The sequence below is a fragment of the Astatotilapia calliptera genome, chromosome 2 (assembly GCF_900246225.1).
Source record: "Astatotilapia calliptera chromosome 2, fAstCal1.2, whole genome shotgun sequence".
Classification (NCBI taxonomy): Eukaryota; Metazoa; Chordata; class Actinopteri; order Cichliformes; family Cichlidae; genus Astatotilapia; species Astatotilapia calliptera.
This window is the reverse complement of record NC_039303.1, coordinates 33,260,991-33,275,653: the sequence shown is the minus strand read 5'-3', so window position 1 is coordinate 33,275,653 and position 14,663 is coordinate 33,260,991. Positions and strand designations below refer to the sequence as shown.

Below are 14,663 nucleotides of genomic sequence, written 5' to 3'. Positions count from 1 at the left end.
TATCCGTGTAGACCATTCTTTCAAGGTTAATTTAACCCCAATAATAGAAAAACATCCCTTACTTCAATTTTGTGCAGTTAAATAAACAAAAAACACAAAGATTACAGCACAGATCAGAGGGAAAAAATCTAGATGCCAACTTTTATGTGAAGAAAAAAGTTTCTTTTTTGTGATTAAATAAATTATCTAATCAATCACTGATCATTCTAACCAAGGGATAACCCTGCCTCCTTAAAATTCTTCATTCAGAGTATGACAGTTGATCATATTACATTGAAAACTATGGTTAATATTTTAAGGCAACTCTATTATCTTTTTCCTTATTTTTAGTCATAAACATTTGCTCTTACAGTGGTGCCATGTTCTTATTTGATATGACCGGAATTTAAAGTAATAAGGTCAGAGTACAAACAAGTCAAATCTTTAACTTTTACAACTTGAAAACAGACTAGGACTAATCCGTGAAGCTCTTTCCTGAACTGAGTGGTTTCTGTCATAGCTCAGGCCTGCTTATAGAACAGAATGACAGAGTTTGCATAAGACGTTAGTGAGGGTGGCCTCTGCCTGTGTAGCTACCCTTGGAAAAACTCTATTCTGATGGTTATCAAACTACGTCTTCATTGATATGAACTGAGGAAAACTCATCCTCAAGGTTACAGGGGAGCTCGTCACATGTCATTTTTATAGGTGAAACAGTTAACATCGAAAACAATACCTGCAAAAGTTTTTCCATTACCACATCAACAACATGAACAAAAGTATTAGGCAACACCTCTTTAATATTTGAATTCAAGTGTTTTCAGTCCCATTGCCATTGTATATAAGATCAAGGGCCTAGCAACACAGTCTGACTTTACAATGACTTGTGAAAGATTTGGTCTAAAGAGCTCATTGAAATCTGTAATGGGATGCAAGTGCTGTCACAAGTCACTTAGTGACATTTCATTTTCTTAATTCCACAATCTTCTGGCATAAACACTCTGTGCTGGGAGCATCGTGGCTGAGTACTGCCTGTATGTATAATGTGCACATGGCTCAGTAATTCTGTCCATGTAGTGTGCTTGTCCTCCAAACATCTTATCAGACACTTTCACAAAACATTTAGGTTCTTGTGAAATCCTTCAAGGGGACTTTTGGTCCTGGTGCCTCTTTTAGCTTGTAGGCGAAGTTTTTGTGATACTTTTCTCCTTTTTAGTTTCTTTTCATCCTTATTAACCTCCTCACTGTCAGTCACATCATTTGATGACTCAGTATCCTGTAGCTGCATACACAGATTATGTGGAGTTTTTCTTTATAGGCTTGTTTTATGGGAAATGTGTACATTAAAAAAAAAAGAAGCACAAAGCCCTTAAAACACACCTTATTTTCGCTTGCAGGACACTAGCCCCTCCCACCTGCTGTAAACCTTCTGTATGTGGAGGACAGCCAATCACAACGATACGGTCTTAAAGGAGCAGCAGTTGAAATGTTTCAGAGCATGAGCTGAACCATCAAGGTGCGGTATAAGATCAATAAGGGCCTTTAGTAACATTAGTCATGCAAAGCTACTCAAAAGAAAGTAAACAGTCAAATATGCAGAAGAAGTTGCCTTATGTAAAGATTTATTAATTTATAATACAAGCTTTGATGTAGACCACATTGCATTTTAGTTTTTACATTTATTCATACTGAGCTAATCTTCATAGCAGTGACATTGATTGACAAAAACACAAACCAAAAGACACTCGATGGAAGGAATCAAAAGGTTTCCGACTGTTTCTGAAGAAACCACAGCCCATCAACACGCCCAGTGCACCACCTTCTTTTTTTAAAGACCACTTGCCCCCCCACCCCCCAAATTAGTCCACATTATGCCACGCATTCACACACCCTCAGACACACTCGCACACAAACTCACCCGCACAAAAATTCAACAAATACATATACACAAGATAAAAATTGATATATTTAAATTTCAATATTAATGATATTACTGAATTCCACAATAAAAGGCAAACGAGAAGAAACGACAGCATCCAAATGAAAAAAGGAGGCGAAACACTTCCAAAACTTTCCTTTTTTTCTCTCTCTCTAGTCATCCAACGAGAGAAACTCAGCCTCGTTTTCAGTGTCCTGTAGAGGAGGGCGTCAAACCGATACCCGCTCGCATCTTCTGTCTGCGTTTAACTGGCCCGCCGTGCCGGCTCCCATCACCAGGGAGCATCGACAGCCTAGTCATTAAAGTCTCCACCAGAGGAACGAACACGACATCTGATGGCGCGCACATGATCCGCTGAAAGCCTCTTACCGCATTTATTCAAGCCTCGCCGGGGAGTCTGTTCCCGTTTCCCGCGGACCCTCAGGTGTTTTTACTCTTCCAGATAAAAGTACTTCCTCGATTGGTCCATGAACGGACGCAGGTGACGGCCTACTGACCGTCAGTTACTGAGAGGCAGAAACAGTCTGTGAAGAGGATGGCACGTTTTCTACCACCTGGGTTCGGGAGGAGTTAAGGTCTGTTCATCTGACCAAAAACAAAAAGCCACAAAGGAGGAGGAGATGAAACACAGCAAACACTTTAGAATTAAACTGGTTAAGTGCAACGAGAGGGTTAACACCATTCAGTAAGACCTGGGGAAAACATCCAAGTGACTAGTATGGAAGGGTTAAAGCCCACACATCCTTTGTAGCACTTCTGTGTCCATGAAGAGAGGCAAGTTCCTGGGTTGTTGTTTGCTTTGTTTTGTTTTTTCACTACATGACAGCTCTTCAAAAATGTCTCCAGCAGTGAAGGGATCTGCGATGTTGTTCAATGTCATGATGTTCAAAGAAAAAGTAGTAACAACAGTAGAAGTTTGGGGGCAGAAAAGTGAACATTATTGGCACAAAAAAAGCCTCAGATTGGACAGTTCAACCAAAGTGTGTGAGAGAGAGAGAGAGAGAGAGAGAGAGGGGGGGGGGGGGGGGGGGGGGGGGGACCCCAAACGGACTTCCTGCATTTTATTCCAGATCCACAGCTGACGGGACGACAGGCAGGAAAGAGCGGAGAGGGAGTGTATGCTTGTTTGAATGTGTGTGTTTTATATATATATATATGTGTGTGTATGTGTGTGCATGTGTGTGGATGTGTGTGTGCGTAATTAAAGGAAGGGAAGGGGCTGTTTCTGTAGCTTTACAAGAGGAGGCAGCAGTTGCTCTCTGTTGTTTTTTCTCTGTTCCTTTGACCTACAAAGACAAGAGAGCAGAGAGATGAGGTGAGACAAAAAAACCCACAAAAACATCCAGCTGACATGAGACAGACCTCACTGGGATCTGTTTCCTGTTAGAAGGGGGTTCTTCCTCCCGACAGCTGCAAAGAGTTTGTTCATGTGGGGGTCACCTGATCATTATTAAAAGCTTCTCAAAACTGTTTACGCATTCTTCAACAATCAAAACATACAAAAAGCTGCTGAAATGTGTGGGCCACTGCACTGTGCACAGTGTAAAAAATGTCCGTAGCTATAATCACAGTGACAATGTAGCATCAAGTGAATTAGACCTGAGTCACACAGGCCTAGAGACTGGTCAGCAACCATCTGATAACCACAGGTTTTGAGGGAAAAATGAGTATTCTCCATCCGGTTGCTGTTGGTTGAGTGCAATTGTTAGGAAAATGATTGCTGAACTCCCAGTCATGCAGGTGTACAGACGAGTTACTGGCAACCACCTGTTGCTAAGGAAAACCGTGTGTTAGCCTCAGCTAGCCGAGTGTGGCTAAAGTTAGTCTTTTTAGCAGCACTCATCTTCTTTCTTTACACGCTGGCATCCACACGCCTGTCATGAGTTTGGCTGCTGGTAGTGACGGGATGGATTACATCCAACATACGGCTGAGAACTTTTACATCAAAGTACTGAAGAAGCATGATGGTTTATGCATGATGGTATATTAGAGCCAGTGACAGTTTAACAATTTTTTTTAATAGTTTGGCACCTCGAGAAAAAACTAAAACAAGGAGCAGATGAAAGTTCCTCACCATGAGAGTTGGGCTCTGGAAGAGTCTCCCTGGCAACCAAGTGCATGACAGTTGTTCGGCCCGGCGGCAGCTTTAGAGCTGAAAACACATAAAACACGTTAGGATTCATCCTTGTACTTTCCCATCTAATTAAATGGTGGCAGCAACAACAGCTGCATACGAATGCTATGAATTATGACCTTGTCAGTATCTATATTTGTCTCACCTAGGAATCACTTTATTTTCAACATCGTAACCTTCATTTAACCAAGCTGGATCATGAATATTTACATGTGCCACTAGAATATCTTTAATTGTAAAAACTTTCCTTACACATATTAATAAGTCTACCTGGCATCAGGTTTGAAGCTGAAATGAGATGGTCACATAAAAAAAACTGTTCTATATACTAAAAGTGCTGCTGTCGCTTTCACTTCTTCAGACTCTCTGCAATTTAGAAGTCAGTGAAGCTGCACCAGAAACCTCCTCCGTTTCCTCTGTTATACATATTTAATCAGACAGTCTCACCTCACTGAGATTAAAATCTTTTACAAGAGACCTGAGAACAAGAAAACGTGTAAAACCAGCCATTTTTTTTGATTGCAGAACAGTGATGAGCACCAGATGTGACACTAGTGACGAATCGCAGTGCACTGTGATATACAGAGTTTAAAGCTCCTCAGTCACACAGGAGATGAGATCAAAGGTTGCCAACAGGTTGCATGGAAGACACTGATTTGTCTGCAAACATTTGCAAACTATTTGACCACTAGTAAAACGGTTTAAAAAATGCAATGCAAACCAGAGACAAAGATTACTCAGATGGAAAAGTTCAACAAAAGCTGGAGACTAAGAGCACTTTCCTTCAAACATTTACAGTTTAAATACCACTCAGAGTGCAGCTGGCGAGTGTTTGCAGTCAGCTGGTGTCTTCCATACAAACGACAGGCAACCATGGTGCAGTACTCTCTTTGCAACAGATTTCACCTAGCAACACCAAGCAACCTCCATCAACTGTTGATGCACTAGGTTGTATCTACACTAATTTTCCAACTGGAAGAGAAAGACAACCCTTTAAAATAAATAAATAAATAAAAAAATCAAACTCTGCTTTTAAAGCCAAGCCCAAATGTGTTTCTAAGTCTCCACAAGAGTGATGAGGGTGACAGGCCTCAGGTAGAGGTGGAGAACACCACATACTTCAGAATTAAGTAGCTTAAGCTTCTTCAGTGCAGCTTCCCATGTACAATGCTGATGGGATTCTCAATCTCAAACCAAGGTCACATTCTAGAAGGTTTAATCTGACTTATAAACTCAGGACTTCTTTAAATGTTCCTAATGAGTGCTAAGACAATCAGCAGCCACACCTTCTTCAGCGGATAGCCTTTTAAATGTAGGCAATCTGCGGTCAGAGGTACATGATCACTACCATGATTCATACTGGCAAACAATTTGTTCTACACGTGAGCAAAAATACGTGCACTTCCTGTCACGGTTACAGAGTAAAAGGCAGATTTCCTGGTACTGTTTGATTAAAATTTCTGAACAGAAACGCAGAAAGAGGAACTGCAGCCACCATCAGAAGACTCCACAACAAATCACAAGAAGAAAGAAGTTGATGGGCTGTTGAAGGCAGCGACACAATATACAGATGTTACCGGACATCTGAATATTATGAATATTGGCGTTATATAAAAATGTAAGCTTTATATTTTTGTATCTTTTTACAGAGAGATCTTCTTTTATCTGACCGACTCGATTTCTTCTATTGCACACTGAACTTTGGGTGTTTTCTAAAGTATAAATTTATAAAGTAAAGCTTGAATTAAAGCCACGCTTAATGCAATATAATTACTTTATACAACTAAACCAACATTTTCTTCATGGATCTCAAAAACAGCTTCATAGACTGGCTTCTTAAAAAGAGTTTCTGACATGGCGATTTTCATTGTCTTATATTAGACATTCTTAAAACAAGAAGAAAAAAAAAGGTTTATTTAAAAACACAAACAAAAACAAAAAACCCATAAGTACTGAAATGAAATGAAAGAAAAATCTTGACTCTAATCCCATAATCTGTTGTGCTTTTTAAGCCATTATATGTACAACAGCCAAGCAGTGACTATGTCAAGGACCTTTATTGTGAAAGGAACAGGAAGAAGCCCATTTCGTATGTGTGGACAAAGCTCACGTTTCTGGTATGGCGTTTTCGGACATGCATAAAACAAATCAGGTCATATTACCCCATTATTGTTGATAAGCAGTTTCAGTATTGGCATCACTCGCTCCACTGGAGCAAGCCTGCAAACCCAGCATCCAAATGACTGAGGCTGTGCTGGAGAGGAGGTTAAAGAACTGTTAACCATCATGGACCATCCTCTGCATCACTTACTGGAAGGCAGCGAAGCACTTTAAGATGCATTTCACAAGGACAGACACAGGAAATCTTCACTGCCTCATACCACAATACCTGCATTTATTTTATATGATTTCTTGTTGAGCCATTTCACTCTGGGTTGTTTGTTTGTTTTTTTGTTTGTTTTTTATTGAGCTATCACAGGTTGTGTTCAGTCTTTTAGCTAATGTAACAAGTTTACAAATTCTGGTATTAATAAAGTATAATTTGTTCATAAAATCTAAATGGTACCTACTGCTACCGCTGCATACTGCATGAATAAAAACTCATACCAGCAGATAATTCTCAGATGAGTCTCAGAAGATAAAGGCTGTTTTCGATTTCACTTCCCATTTATTTCTACACGAAACAGAGAGACACACATCCTTGCGTCACATCGCTCTGATTAAAGGGAAATGTCCAGCCAGTGTGAGAGATCAGAAGCACTGAGACTGGTTCTCAATCAGGAAATACTGTCTGCTTCAGTTCATGTTTTGGGTTCAGTGAAATAATCCAAACAGCAGCAAAGGAGGAAGGATGCTGCCTGGGAATCTGAGGACACTGGCAGAAGTTCATGACTGTAAATCGTTAGACTAAGAGCTTTGTGTACTGCTGCTAGATATGCCCGCATGCCGTTTTTGGCATTAGTAATTTAACAACAGCGTTTACAGTAAGATAAAAGCATAAAGATGCCATTCTGTTTCTCTCTGATGCTTTCTCTGGCCAGCGATGGTCTTACCTCCCAGGGTGACGTTGCCATGAAGGAAGCGTCCCTGGAAAATGAGGCGGAGTATACTGGGACTGCTCACCTGCTCTTCCTCCCACCCTGCCAAGGAGGGAAAGAAGAGATGTATCACTTTCCCAACTGATGCAGCCAGCAGTATTTTATTGTCCTAGAAACACTAAACACAAGAGCCAAGATACAGATTGCTGAGCATATTTCTGAAGACTGTGATATATGCAAAGCCCACAGTTTACAATTTAAACCTTTAAATAAGTTCTGGATTCTGTTTCCAAATGAACTCAAACTGGCAGTTTCTTGTATTTTAATCAGCTGGCATGCACACTGGTACCCAGTACATCAATGAGCTAATACTAGCTAATGTACTGGCCTGGCTAGTTTATTGCCCTGGCTCCAATGTTAATTCCCCCATCCAACACCATAACACGAGGTGTGATCCAAAAATTAGGGTGATAAAAAAAGTTCAAAAACCTCGCAATAATCTCCTTGGGCAGGTCCGGATGACTTTCAGCATGGCTGCCTGTCCTGACCACTTGTACTGCAGCCTTGTCCCCAACTCCAGTATCCACAATAACTCTCAGAATTATTATGAAGAGCTAAACTCTCCACTGAGGTCAATATCGCTGTCTTACCAGGCTGTAAACATGGGAGTCTATGGGGATTGACTCAAGTGGCTCTTGAGTTGAAACTGCAGTTTCTGGCAGTTCAGCGCTGCTTTCATTCATGAATGAATTCATGAAGTCTCGAGAGGCTTCAGCCGAGGAGTTTTCATTTGAAGAGTCTGCAGTTTCTAAGTCCAAAGGCTGCGTGTCACATGATGAGCAAACCCAGCAGCATGCTTGCCATTTTTTGACACTCACATGGTTGTGCACAGCAAATCTGTCCCCCTGGATGAGGCAGTAAAAGCAGAGTTTACTGCCCACCTCACACTGTTACAAACTCACCTGTCTGCTTTGGACTTCGAAAGCTTGTCAGTTTGTTTAAATCAGCGAGTGTGAATACTTGCATATTTTTAAACAGAGATTATATCAGGTTTTGATTCCACATCTGTTAAATATTTGCAGAAACTGGCAAACTGTATGAGACTGAATCAGTCTGACTTTGAGGTTCAAAGTGTGAAATATATTAAAAGTGAAGAACAGGAGACTGAACCCTTTAAAACGTACCTGCAGGCCAGTTGTCAAATACGTGCTTGGCGATGTCCGTGGCCGAGTCATTTGGGGAGAAGGTGAAGTCCTGTGTTTTGCCACTGACCAGGATAAGGCGGAGGTGTACCTAAAGCGACAAACAAAAGCATTCAAATATGGGTCCATAGAAATGTCATGCCAGCCACACTTCCATTAAAATTCTTCTCAATTAGTCGTGGCGAAATCCCTTCACTTCCTCTAACCTCCTCAGACATGAGGTGACCTTCTGAAGGGTGCGAACAGACGGACATTCCAGTCTAATTAGATTTAGCCACACCAGATCTTCACCCTCTGACTGGGCGACTTCATTCATCGAGGGCTTACGGTGAAGTGAGCCTCTGTTGCTGGAGATAACACCAGATAAGGGTGGGGCAGAGGGGGGAGAACACTGGGCCTTTAGTTCCAGGGTGCTGCTGCTCCTCTCCGGGCTGTCGGCCTAATGCGATAACCCCAGGTGTCCCAGACAGCTCTGGGCCATGTTATTAAATTTACATGGCCAGTGCGTAGCCCCAAGGGGGACTCGTGCAAGTGTGTGTGGGAAGGTCTCTTAACAGAGGGGCTTCCTTCTTCTTCTTTTTAAAAAAAAAAAAAAATCCTCTGGGCATCTACACAAAGATATCTGTTAAAAAACAAATAAAAGGGGAGACTTCATGGGCAACATGCCTTTAAGCAGTGTCCAACATTTTATGCCCACTGGAACCAGAAGATCAGACTATTAATAGGACACCAAAAAAAAAGCTAATTTAATTACTTTAATTGGCGCCAACTTAAAATATAAGAGTATCACATAAATTATCGGTTGATTTAGATTTAAAATCTGTATCTGAAAATAAGTAGTAGGCTTGAAAATGAATGTAACAGAGTACATGTCACAACTGAAGGTCATAACAAAGTGTCATAAAATCTTTTTCACTAACAGTTACCTCAAGTTTTTTTTCCCTGCATATGCAATTAAAAAAAAGAAATTACCAGGACTTTGACCAAGTGTACTTGCTCCTCCATAAAAGCTGAAACTCGCTGGCTTTACAGTCAAAAATCACCCAGCAGTCAGGGGCTAGCTGCACCCTCACGCACAGAAACCTCTTTGTCATTTATTCATTGGTTTTGCAGTTGAAAGAAATTGTTTAATGTAATAAATAATCAGTTAACAGCATTTTCATGAGAATCGTCACAAGGCTGCGCTCATGAATGTAGATCCTGCACCTTTTCCTATCAACAAACTATCACGACCTAGACGGGGATAAGTGGTAGAAAATGGTTGGGTGTACTTTTATGGAAAATAGTAAAGCAAAACTAATGTTGAAGATTAAAGCAAGACAGTGTAGAGCTTCTATGAAGCAGACTGTGATCAGCAAGTGCTTTAACATGTGTGGCATCCCAGGTGATAAAGGTGTAAAACGTTTTAACCAAGAGAAAACTATGATTACTATGACTAGTGGAGTAACTCTGGTTTAATTGTCTACTACTTATATTTTAATAGAACACAGTTTCGCGACAATAAAAGGGCAATTCTATTCTATTTCATTCTATTCTTTACAGCCGTTTAACAACTACAAAAATTTCATTGTATCTGTACCCACAGTTAGGCTGTTTAAGGCATTTTTATAAAATATAGTTTCATTTTCCACCATAATGCTTCATTTCTGCTGACTGCTTCATTGCTGCTGCATGTGTCACCCTCCTCACACACTATTTTAAATTTAAAAAAGAATTTTAAAAAAAAGTGAATATTTTAGTCAAATTTTTCCACCAACATTAGACTACATGAAGGTAGGCTCGTGGTCAGGATTAAAAACATCACCCTTAACTGAATAATTATCTTGAGCCCATTTTGGACCTCTGTCACTGGACCTCATTGAGCTCTCATCTCTGATCAATCACTCCACAAAAACATACAAAAAGAACAATACTAAATCTTTTTGCTGGGACATCTCTACTCTAGATTCAGAGCTGACAGATGGGGGAACGTTCCCCCTACGTGTGCCCTTCTTAAAAAAAGAAACATGAACTTTCTTTGGTTCACAAATCACAGAGGAGAGAACAAAGAGACTTAATCACGAGGTGTGACGTGAGGAAGGGACAACCCTACTCTCTGATCTGTTTACAAATACACCCTCCCCACCCACCCCTTTCCTCTCGGTGGTCCCCTGCTCACCCATCCCCCTGTGAACTGAATAACCTCAATGTGGGATTGCATACCCATGTCATTATTAACAAGCTTTGTCCCCCTTCCCTCATCCTGAACAAAACAAAAACAAAGTCAAATCTGCCATGGCAACATCCTGCATCACAAAGTCATTGAGGTTCACCAATCGAAAGGAAGTCTTCCAAGTGGCGTTATGATTACTTTTTAAGGGTTAAAGGTAATAGCAGAGGCTTATCTGTTCTTCATGCTGGTCAAGTTTCCTAAAAACATAGTCAGCCACGAGCTTCAGGATAGCTGCCAAGAGAGATGATCTATTAAATCCCACTCTGGCCTCCTGTGGGTTTTACCTCATGTTGGTGTCCTACATAAAACATCTGACAACATTTATTCTTTTTTAAAAACTAAACATGGGTTCCGTTAATACGGGGATGTCAAACTCATTTTACATCATGTGCAACATACATTCCACTTTGATGTGAAGTGGGCAAAAGTACTACCAAGTAACAGAAAAGGTTCTGGATTGTCCTGTAATTACAATTTTAGAATATCCTTGTGCTTTGGTGTAGTATAACTGGAGCAATAGGAAAAGCTGAAAACTTGTGAAAATAGAGTTAAAAATTCAAAAACTAACCATGCTTTCACATTTTCTTAAGATGCCTAGTGAGCCAGATTGGAGTCTTTGCTGGGCCAGTTCTGGCCTAAGGGCTTTATGTCTGGCACCCCTATTCTAATATCTGCAGTTTAACACTCTTCTTATTCAATAAAGCGTACGCTTCAGATATATAAAATTAAATGACACAAATAACACTAAAATAACATAGAACAACACAAAAAGTTGAATCATTGTCCTTAAAAAGTTATGTTTTGCCTCACCAACAATCCAAAACCTGAAATATGCACACACGTGTGATCAATGCTGTACATTTTCATACTAGGAACTCAGTATGGAGACAGCAATTGTAAAAATGTGGGCCAGTAATAACATTTGAATTAAAAAACAAAAAATTGGCAATCCCATATGAAAATATTTTATTTCAAGAGAAATAGCATTTAGCATTGCCCTTAATATGACAAGCTCCAGATATCTATGTTTTATGTTTTGGTGAGCAGTTGATAACAGAAAGAAACAGCTGTTTCATATCTTTTGGGTTTAGAAGTGGCTACCTTTGTTTCTAAAGCTTAGGTGACATGGTGCTACTTCTTTGTTCTTTGTTAATCCTATTTGAACCGGGCACATTTATTTAATTATTGTGTCATAAATAAAACAAACTGATCTAAAACTACAGACAAACATCAGCCTGTCTGACTGATAAATGTCGCCTCTTTTGACTTTTTATTTCTTCTAATTTCTGATACTGTCGCTGCTCTTATTTACAGCAGAACTTTTAATTACATAAAAATTACAGACAAACTGCAGTTTAATACCCCAAAATGCAAATAATTGTCATCTTTTTCTTGGTAATAATGGTACTAATAAGTAAACAAAGCCAACAAAAACTTGTATTATTGTATCCATTCCTGTGGTTGGGTTGGATTAGGTGGGGGCAGGATGTAATAAGAGGGTGCAATCAATTGGCATCTAAACCTTGAAAGGAAAGTAGGCCAACGTTTTAACTCAGATTAGACAGATGGTGTTCACAGGAACAGCAGTCGCTATCCAGCTAAGTGTTTGTGCACGTTGGCTAATCCACAAACAACCCCCACCCCCATACAAACACCTACACCAGTCACAGAGATAATCAAACGTATTAATGTTAAATGATGTTTTGAGTACTCAGAGAGCATCGCCTCAGTTGTGTGTTTTGAAATGTGACAGAGCCTCACTCACCATATCAAGATCCCTCTGAGTGGTCATGGCTCAGCGAGGAGGAAGGCCGTGGACGGGGAGCAGAGAGGACAGGATCGGTGTGCTTCAGCAGCTGGAGACGGGGCCAGAGCCCTGATACAAACACCAACACTGTCAGGTTGACTTCCACAAAAACAGCAAAACAAAAAAAAAAACCTGACACCATAAGATTGCACCGCTCACAAACTGTTACCCACCGAGCTCGAAGGAGGCTAACGCTGCAACTAACATGACAACACTATCGGTCGAAACTGCACATGATCGATTAGTTGCCTGGACCGCAACAGCACCGAGCAACTTGTGTTTTACCACACCGTGATTTAACTAACCCAAATTAGTAGTCTTGGCGTGTTAAACTAGGACGAGCTTTAAAGATTAATCCCACAGTTAGCCTTACGTTACGCTAGGGGGCTACATCCCATTCAGGCATCACGGCTCATAAATTTACTGGAAGCTGAAGCGGTGCATTAGGTGGGAGTGTGTCTCGCCCGGAGACACCGATCACCTCAGAGTTTCACCCAGATAAGGTGTATAAACAAAGCCCTGCGAGCTAAACAAGCTACCGCTGTTAACGTTAGCATTAGCTGTTATGTTAGCCCGATCTTCCTGTCGATGGCTACCTGCAGGCTAACAGCCCAAGGATGGTTTCCGTGCTGTGGGCCTCACCTGCATCTGATGAATACGATGAAATTTTGCATTCAGTTGAGTCAACCAGTCAGCGGGAAACGTTTTCCATGGGGAAATGATCGAGTGTAGATGGATGGCGTTATGGTTGACTCTGGGTATCAGAGGCTAATGGACGGGAAGACACCGGAAGTCAGCTGGTAGTAAACACAGAGAAGAACTACAAAGGCTTCTGGGAGTCCGAGTCCAAGTATGAGAAAATATAATAGAAATGAGAAATAGTTTATTATTATTATTATTATTATTATTATAAGAAGCAGAAAAATGGGGGGGGGGGGGGGGTTTGATTCAGACTAAAAATATAAATATGAAAGACGAAAATCAGAATACTTTAATAATCCCTAAGGAAATTATGTGGGTTACAGTTGCTTCAAGAGAGTAACAGTAACAGACTAAACTAATTAAATAAGACAATATAGTACACAGTTTACAAATTTAAGAAATAGCACTAATATATACAAATTGCTCAATTATAAATATCAAGAATATTACAAAGTCACGTATATTACAGAAAAATATACATGATTGACATTTAACTCTAACCTGTGAACTTTGTCATTTGACTGTAGAGCATGTGCAAAAGGGTGTAACTATTGCAGTGTTTACAGTGTATTAGATGGAGGAGTTGTACAGGGCAGGAATGATTTCCTGTGTCGTTCAGTGGTGCTTTTTAAAACGTAAACATTAGATGAAAACATGTAAAACAAATTACAACCAAGATTAGAGTGAAATGTTAAATTAAAACTCTATATTCCAAAGTTAAAACAATACCGAGTATAGACAAGGTATTATATAATCCACATATCACAAGGAGTTATAAAGTTTGATGGCCACAAGTAGGAATGATTTTCTGTGCCATTCTGTTAGTGTCAGTTTTATTTATATAGCACATTCCATCACATGCGAACTCAGTGTGATTAACAAAAGAGATAAAACAGAAGAAACTATGCAGGTCTACTGTGTCTTATGGCAATAAAAACAACAACAAAAACAGAAGTTAACAAACACACACACCATCATTGCCATCAGAACTGCCAGCAGTAGCTGAAGTCCATAGTGTAGAGGGTGAAGAGAAAGTGAGATGGAAGGGTCTCGTGCGGGGCTCCTGTGTTGCTGACCTCCCTGTTCGACACACAGTGCTGTAGGAGTACATTTTCTGGTCTCCCAGTTAGGCAGTCAGTCAACCATACAAGTCAGTATCACTGTCAGCTTATCAGGCAGTAGAGCCGGCCGGATGGCATTGAAGTCACCGAAGAAGTTAAAAAAACCCAAACACGATTCTTACAGTGTTTGCTGCTTTGTCCAGGTGGGTAGAGACATGGGTGAGCAGGCAAAGAATGGCTTCCTTAAATTCAAGTCTGGGCTGGTAGGCAAACTAGAGTGGGTCCATCAGTGGGTGGACCACAGCCTGGAGCTGGTCCAGGAGGAGTCTCTCCAGGGTCTTCTTGATTCATCCCATATTTGTGAACTTTTTTTTGCTATACCAAAAGGGTAAAGTGAACAATAATAATGACAATAATGACAATGAAGTCCCATATGATGATATATTTAACAATAGCTGACCATAATATGTCACATCTTGGAAACAGAGGTGTGGGCTGATGACATAAAGACTTAGAGTGACAGGAAAATGTATATTTAAAAAAAACACTTTCTACAGAATATCATCTGCTGTGTATACTTATGTATCCT

General features: G+C 40.3%; 1 protein-coding gene across 1 annotated transcript; it reads right to left on the bottom strand.

The window, feature by feature from the left end:
* Positions 1 to 1,584: 1,584 nt before the first annotated feature.
* On the bottom strand, positions 1,585 to 13,120 carry ubl3b (ubiquitin-like 3b). Its single transcript, XM_026144066.1, has 6 exons — positions 12,954 to 13,120; positions 12,270 to 12,380; positions 8,275 to 8,383; positions 7,106 to 7,192; positions 3,993 to 4,070; positions 1,585 to 3,204 (listed from the first exon to the last, which is right to left on the bottom strand). The coding sequence occupies exons 2-6, from the start codon at positions 12,294 to 12,296 to the stop codon at positions 3,152 to 3,154; spliced, it is 354 nt and encodes a 117-aa protein (XP_025999851.1). The 5' UTR covers positions 12,297 to 12,380; positions 12,954 to 13,120; the 3' UTR covers positions 1,585 to 3,151.
* Positions 13,121 to 14,663: the final 1,543 nt, after the last annotated feature.